General features: G+C 41.0%; 1 protein-coding gene across 2 annotated transcripts in view; it reads left to right on the forward strand.

Moving 5' to 3' along the window:
• The first annotated feature begins 6,657 nt into the window (after positions 1 to 6,657).
• ace (angiotensin I converting enzyme (peptidyl-dipeptidase A) 1) overlaps positions 6,658 to 8,278 on the forward strand; it is an 18,063-nt gene continuing 16,442 nt past the window's right edge. Inside the window, exons 1-2 of one of the 2 annotated variants that reach the window (XM_031842268.1) lie at positions 6,658 to 6,929; positions 7,196 to 7,466. In XM_031842268.1, the coding sequence (XP_031698128.1) occupies positions 7,233 to 7,466 (234 nt within the window). In that variant the 5' untranslated portion in view covers positions 6,658 to 6,929; positions 7,196 to 7,232. Of the gene's footprint in view, positions 6,930 to 6,996; positions 7,467 to 8,278 lie in introns of those variants that run through there. The other variant, XM_031842261.1, reaches the window with a different exon arrangement.

Here is an 8,278-nt window from a genome sequence, read left to right on the forward strand (position 1 = left end):
ACGTTCTGTAAGTTGGTTGCTCCGTTGGTCTAAAACTTTACAGTAACTATTGGATGCGTTGCCATGAATTTTTATACAGACATTCATGGTCGGGGGGGGGGGACAGACGGATCCATTTAGCACCACCAGCAGGTTGCCCCCTATACAGGATGAATAACTTTGGTGATCCCTTTGCCATCAGCTCCAGCAATACTTTGTGTTTAGTGCTAATTAGCAAATATTAGCATGCTAACACACTAAAGTAAGATGGTGTACGTGGTAAACATCACCGGCCGAACATCAACATGTTAGAATTTGTAATGTGAGGATGCTAGCACGCTGATATTAGCATTTAGCTTAAAGCACCACTGAGCGAAAGTACAGGCTCACAGGGCCGTTAGCATGTTAGCATGGCTCTAGGCTCTTCTACTTGTTAATCCAGTGGTTCTCAAACTGTGGGCCGCGCTCCTCTAGTGGGGCGCGGAGGTATTGCAGGTGGGGCGCAGGGGGAAATGCAGAATTTTTTTATTTCAAGAACTTTATTCATACCTGCAAACTTGTCGCTTTTCGGCGAAATTCGCCGTTTTGAATCAAAATATATCATCCACGTGAATCGTGTAGATCCATAGAGGGTTTTTTTGGGGGGGGGGTCAACTGGCCAGCCAGCGTTTCTCAGATTGGCGTGAGACGAGGAGAAAAGGTGATGTAGTGATCTTCACAATAAAACATCTCTGATGTGACGTGTTGAGTCTTGGCCAATCAGCGTTAAGATGTCTACACCGTCTTTCCCTCCGTTACAATTTAAGTTACGTTATGTCCCGTTACCGTTCAGACTTGCTGGGTTAAGTTAACGTCCACTGCATGCGGAACTTCGTGGACTGTTAACGTTCGTCATTATCACGATTTAGGAGGAAAAAACGCAACGTGATGAAACATGCAGACCCCCCCGTGTTCCGGTTCAGTTCCCGCGGTCACTCGTTAACGTTAAACCAGAACACCGGCGGATCTGGTTGCAGGTTGTTTGTTTTAACTCAAAGTAGAATGAAAGGCCCAGATACTGATGAGATGATGAGGTCAAAGAGCTCCAGGGAGAGGATGCTGTTTGTGTAGCGCAGCTTGACGCAGGGCTGAGCTATGAAGGAGCTGGGTCTGGATAAAGGTGGAGGTCTAAACAGACGTGAGTGCAGCTTCCTGCTGTCACAGTATTTTAAATACATTGATAAGGCAGGGTATGCTACATGCAGCCTCTGCTCCAAGGAGATAAAGTACAGCAACAAGGGCTCACGTGCCCTCTCATCACGCTGTTCACACTGTTCACTGTGATGACCACAGCCAGTGTACTAACAGTCCCAACAGTCCCACGTGCTGTTAAATCACAGCTATTTTACTTTTAGAATGCTACATTTTAAAGCTCATATTTAAAATAAAACGCTCCAGATATGTGTCACACATATCTGGAGCGTTTTGTTTAGTTTTGCACAGGTTGCACGTTATTGTTGTTTTGAAAAGATATGCAGTGTAAAACTCAGTAAAACTCTTTATTGCCAAATATTTGAACTTGTTTTGTTTAGTTTTTCACAGATTGCAGTTTATTGTTATTATCTTAGAAAGATATTCAGTGCAAAACAGGTGAATTGCAGCCACAATAAGCTATTTATTGTGGGCGGTGGGGCATGAATATTTTTCATCCTCCAAAGTGGGGCTGACAGAAAAAGTTTGAGAACCACTGTGTTAATCTATCTTCCTGTTTTTCTTTTATCCTTTTTTGGTGGAATTATTTAATTTCTTCTGGTCTATTAAATGTAAGCTTTGGAGTATCCAAATAAAACTGATACCAAATTGCACTAGCCTTGTACTAATGACGTTGAAATTATATATTTAATAATAATTAGCTAATGTTCTCTTAAGGATCTGATAATTGTTCACATGCATTTGAGTTCTCCTTTGAAAGTAAGCCAAACTTTTGCCAGGTTTGATATGATTGATAATGTAACAGCTGTCTTCAACAGTACACCTTATTCCAATGTGTTGGAGCTCGTATTACAGAGTCATCAGATCATTATCTACTGATAAGAGATTATGGATGACTTTATTCCTTTATTGAACATTCCTTTTCTCTGCGTTCAGCACAATCTGGAGTCAAAAAATGTTGCCATAGAAATAATTTAGCCACCATGTAATTTGTGTTGAAAGAGAAGATAGAGATTTACTGTTCACAATCATGATACTGATTACTGTTTTAATAATTATGGCTTTTTGCTGCATTTTCCTTTAGTTGAACAAACCCTACATTTATCACAATAAAGAAAACTGATCGACAACTAAATTTATTTTTGTGTATGTCGACAGAAATTCTATATCGTGTGTGTTGCATTGTGCGGCTGTAGACTTTCTCAATCTCTGGTCATAACAAATAGCTGTGATTCTGTCCCTTGCTTTTGTTGTTCTGCATGACTTAATGCAGCTAGTAACACACTATACCTAGACAGACATGGCCTAATGATATGATATACTGTAGAGACACAGGAACCTACTGCACCTGAGCAGAGGGAGAACACTATATTTACCTTCCTGCCCTCTCGCTGACTGCAGACATTATGTCATTTTCTTTCTGAGCCTCAACTGCTCAACCAGGGTTTGTAACACACAATTACCCGTTCAGTCATTACTCCACACTTACTCAGATGCACTTTTTAATCCTCTGGAATTTCAGTCTTGGAGAGGTCCCATTTGTATAAAGTATTCACTAATAAACAAATTCAGTGTGTTTATCCTGAACCATCTGAACAGATAGTTAATCACGAGCCCCCTCCCGCTACGGATTAGCTGCATTGAAATCCAAATCCACCATACGTATCAGTCAGGACAGCATGGACAGCACACTGCTGTTTTATGGCCTTGTGTACATGGACAAACTTTCCGAGTGTGAAACTAGCAAGGGTTGCTCATTATATCCTGAGAGCAATCCGTGAATTTAATGAAAAATATCCAGTAACTGTGGCTGTCGCAGGAATGTAATAAGCCCATCCAGCGAAAAATGAAATGAGTGGACAAAACGGTTGCCCGTCCAATCATTGCTACTTACCTACCTTCCTGCCTGCACATGCACATTGCTCGTCACCAGAGTCTCCCACAGGTTGCAATCTTAAAAGCTGTGAGCACTCACAATAGCCATGTTCGTTGTTTATGTTCATAATGATGATTTTGGGGGAGTGGTAATGGAGGGAGGCCTGACGGAACGGGCTGTCAGTGTTGCTGACTTGGTGATTTTCTCGCTACATTTAGCAAGTTTTAGCTACTTTCATTGGGAAAGAATTGGCAACAATGGGCTGGGTTCTCATAAAAATACGTCTCTATAGTGCTGTTAGTGGTAAAAATCATACGCCACAGGGTACCTTTTAATATCTATATTAAACCATACCCTGTTTAATATGTTGGGGAATCTAATTATTAATCTTAACAAACAAGAAGACACAAGTTATTTCGTTTTAATACCTTAATTATAACAAAACCGTGAGCTTCCCACAGTCAGCTTAAGGCGTAATGATTTAACCAACAATGAAACATTAAGGTTCTTCTTACAGGACAGATGTATGCAGTTGCTACCTAGATTCCACATTGATCTTCAATGGTCGCCTCCTGCAAATTATGATTATGAATTATGATTTCTTTGTATTATTATGAACTGATGACACTTTTAGAATTATCACCATGATTGCAGAACAGGGCACATGCATTATGCACGATGAATCTGAACTGGAATGATATCTGATTAATATTTTGAAGTTATTCAGAATGTTGGTGAAGAAGCTATACGAAAGGAGTTAAAATGTCATCTTACACCCTACAGTACACAAACACACACACACTGCACTGCAGCATCCATGTCCAATGGTGTGTGCAACATATGCCTGTTTGTGGAGATTGGATGTTCTGGCTCTATCACAGCCTCTCCACACTTCACAGAGTTCCATTAAAGGAAAAGCCAAATTCAATTATTGTGCTAGGAGACTACATTGTCAGGTCTCCACACACACACACACACACACGCAGAGACACAAAATAAGGCAGCAGTTAACACTCTGCACTCACTGTGAACACTGTGAACTCAATTCAAATTAGTCTCCAGGCACCTGCTGCCCTTTTCTCCAACTTTTTTTTAAGCCCCTGGCTGTGAAATACAGATTACAAATCTTGTGATAGATTTCTTTTCTCATCAAAAGTATATCACTATTTTTGACATATGACATTTTTCTTGATGCACATTGCCTTTGTCTGACTTAACACTCTCATGACCAGACGTGATCAGCCTCAAGCCGCAACTTTACAGAGCCACCGCTGCTCCATCGATCCCTATCAGCTCAGCTAGGATGTGCTCTGTCAATAAGTATCCAGCCCACTCCAGGTGGCTCACATGTTGGACATGTGTCTCACATTTTCAAAGGCATCAACACTTGTGTGTGTACTGGAACATTGGTGCTATTTTTGAGATATCCGTTATCTCTTTGAAGATATCTGCTTCGTGGCTCGACAGATATCTAGGATGACTTATCTGTACCCGATCGAGGCAGATCTCTGCACAGAGGATCATCTGCAGGACGCTGTGGTGTGATTTTAATCCTGTGATCCGAGGCTAAATCCATTGTGACCCTGAAATACTCGTGTAGCTATCGCTGTCTCATTGTGAGGTGATGATGACTCCCTCTGCCTTGACCTGACAAACAAACAGTTCAGGTTCAGTCACACACACACACACACACACACACACACACACACACACACACACACTTCACAAGGAAGTGAATCAACACTATAACGGCGACTGTGATGTAATATTGACAGCACAGTCGCCAGTACAGTGTGAATTCACTTCATTTCACAGACTATGCTTATCTTTAGCAATGTCAGCATCATTAAAATCACATCTTTATCTGCTCCAGAGGAAAACTCCTTGTCAACGCCATTTATTCCACCATCAAAGGCGTCGTGTTTTAGACGAGAAAGATACCTTTGTTGAGTGATAAGGATTATATCATTATAAAGAGATAAATATTAGTTTACTGTAGTCACATGACTCTACCAAGGTTAATAGATGCTTTGATTGACTCGTGACTTTCACCAAACACTATAAATCAACATGCCAGATACCTGTAGTTTTACATGAACCTGGGAAATATGAGCTTCAACAAACAATAAGATATGTCGATTGTTGGAAAAAATAAATGTGATCCATTCACACTTCAAACCAAACTCTGACTGAACAAGTAAACCAAACTCTTAAGGAAACGTTTTTCAGCTATTTAAGTCATAAAGATTTATGATCCAATCTTTGTGGAATATTAGATCCGTCTTTTGAACATTATCATGTTTTATGGGCTCATTCAGTCACTGCTTCGTTCTGAAGGGCCTCATTGAGCAGCCTAAAGACAAACAACCTTGTTTTGTTACAGTGCTCAGAAATCTTCAAATTTCCTTTCAGCTAACTGTCAATGTTTTCAAACTCAACACGGTTCACACTGGAGGTTTGAATATCAACAGTGAGCTGGTTGGACAATTTGGGTTTGTTTTTGAGTGTAATCTGGAATACGGGTGGTCTTCTAATATGAATAACATTTGTATCGCCTATCACAAAACTCAGACTGTGCAATAATGTCTAGAGTAATCATTCAAAGTTTTAATTTAGTATATTCTAATTTCTATATGGCGTTATTCCTCAGAAATATAAAATATGGCATTATTTGAGGAAAACGTTACTGAACATTGAATATTCCCAAGATTAAACAAACCAGCCACATATTTTCAGGGGACTTAAAATGGTTTATTTGTAATTATTGTTTAAAGTGTAACTAAGGCCAGTCAGGGTCCAGGGTCGGGTGAGTGATCAGCTGGTTGGTACCAAGAGAAGCGGTTGATTTTTTTTAACAGTGGCCTGAACATGGCACTATAAAGCATGAAAGGTAAATGTGACAGGAAGTCAATTCATCTTCAAATGGTTTTGTATCCATTAAAATGAAGAGTGCCAATCTGTGATTAGAAGCTGCAGTATTTTTTTACACGACCATGGGTCAAATGATTGTCTGTGATGTGGAAGAGACCAATGTAAGAGGCATGAGGAGTCACTGGTGGGTTTTCAAGAATAGGGTTTTATTTTACCAAAAGTGAAACAAACGATTTACAAAATGAGCAATAAAGTTCTGGGCCCATAAAAGAGATCTATTAAACAGAACTTAAATTAGGCTATGCTAATTCAACATAAACCGAATAGAAGTGAACAGACTACACTGATCTAACTGACAAAATCTGACCTAACAAACACCACAAAAAGGGCAATATACAGTGGGTACGGAAAGTATTCAGACCCCTTTAAATTTTAAAGTTTCATTGCAGCCATTTGCTAAAATCAAAAAAGTTCATTTTATTTCTCATTAATACTACTCAGTACTCAGCACCCCATCTTGACAGAAAAAAACAGAAATGTAGAAATTTAAATTGTCCATGTACTGTACATTTAATATTGCTTCATCAAATCTGCACTGAACATTGTGTAATATAACCTTCAGTCTGCTCTCTCAGAGGATTACAGGGGAATGACATGTTGAAACAGCTCAGTTAGAAATTAAGAACACTGCGGTGAATTTGGTTCGTTTACTTGAAAATGATGTCAAGAAAGTGCAAATCTGTTTCTTATTCCCTCAAATGGAGGAAATAAACTGCTCTGTGCAGTATATTCTCGGAGGGAGCTGAGAGCAAAGCATGTGGAGTCCCTCCCAGACACTCCAGTGCTGGTTATTGAGGATCCGCCACTCTACAGGCAGGCAGGCAGACACACTGATATCTTATCTCTCATCTCGTACAGTCATAGAAACTGGGATCTGATCACAGATATTGCCATCCGTCCAAATCCTGGCTGCTAAACAGAAAAAGAAAGAAGGGAAGGAGAAAAGATAGTGGTAAGGAAGGGGATTGGGGGGGAAATGTGTCCAGTGGTGTAAAGAGGTAAGAGGGAAGGCTGCAGAGAAGTGTGGGCTGGGTTAAACTGACACTTAAAAAGAAGCTCGCTTTGGCTTCTGTGCATTTCACCAGCAGACAGGCTGGGGTGCTAAGAAGGGAGCAGTGAGGGAGTAGATGAGACAGCAGCTCCAGGGAGAAGGTGTACTCTCAATTCACTGGAGCAAGTGTAATTTTAGCTCTTCCTTCCAACTCTTTCACTTTACAGTTTTTCTCCTCCACTCTTCCTTTGGTGGAGGCTAGCCATGGGTAATGGCGTGGATGGGTTTCTGTGGTCAGTGCTGCTGCTGCTGGCAGTCTTGGGACACTCTGAGGCTCTGCCAGCAAGCTGGGAGCCAGGAGAATATCTGGACAACACAGATGATGCACTGAGGTTCCTAAGCGACTACAACAGCACTGCTGAGGAGGTGTTATTCGACAGTGTCTCTGCCAACTGGAACTACAACACCAACATCACGGACCACAACTCCAAGCTTCAGGTAGGACAACTCCTGGACTATTGAGCTTAGAGGGTGACATGTTAGCTGGACCTTTCTCTCACGCTGGTATAAAATTGGCCCGTTTAGATCAGTTCAAGCCAGCACTGGCACCTCATCACCATTAATTCATGCATGGTCAAGGGTTTCCGTGGAACTGAGCCCTGCATCATTTGGATACTACCCCTATTCTTCTCTCTCCAGAATGACACGCTCAGTTTCCTCCCAACGCAGCCAACTCAGCTTGTGTGTTACTGGAAATATAAAACGGATCTCAATGCCTGTGGTGCAAACGTCTTCAGTTTCTGAATACATTTCTTACTTGCGTAATGTTGACTATCATTTGCTTAACTGTCTGTTTTATGATATTTTCTGCTTCGTACAGTTTCTCCAGATGAATGCACCCGCCACTAGATGCAGTTTTACACACCAATAGTCCTTTATAGTGGCAATATAAAGGACTTTAAAGTGGCAATATTTGCAGCCATTAAAATACGTTGCAGGAATTTGGGGCTTTTAGGAGGTCAGCTATGAGATGTTGCATTATCAGCAGATTGGAATGGTTTCACGTTTTCTTCTCAACATATGCCTGAGAAACATTGTATAAACGTTGCAGACGAGAGAAGGGGAGATGCAGAGGAAGAGACAATGAAACTGTACAAGTGTGAAGGAGTGTTTTCTTGACTCCAAGCACAAGAGTCAAGACACGCATATCCATGTATACTGTGAAAAAATACCAGCTTATTCCGTCATTTACAAACTTGTTAAAGCAAATTGTCCAACCAGCACACTCCCCCCCCCCCCCCCCCCCCCCC

This window comes from Anarrhichthys ocellatus, unplaced genomic scaffold, assembly GCF_004355925.1.
Source record: "Anarrhichthys ocellatus isolate YVR2014 unplaced genomic scaffold, GSC_Weel_1.0 scaffold4, whole genome shotgun sequence".
Classification (NCBI taxonomy): Eukaryota; Metazoa; Chordata; class Actinopteri; order Perciformes; family Anarhichadidae; genus Anarrhichthys; species Anarrhichthys ocellatus.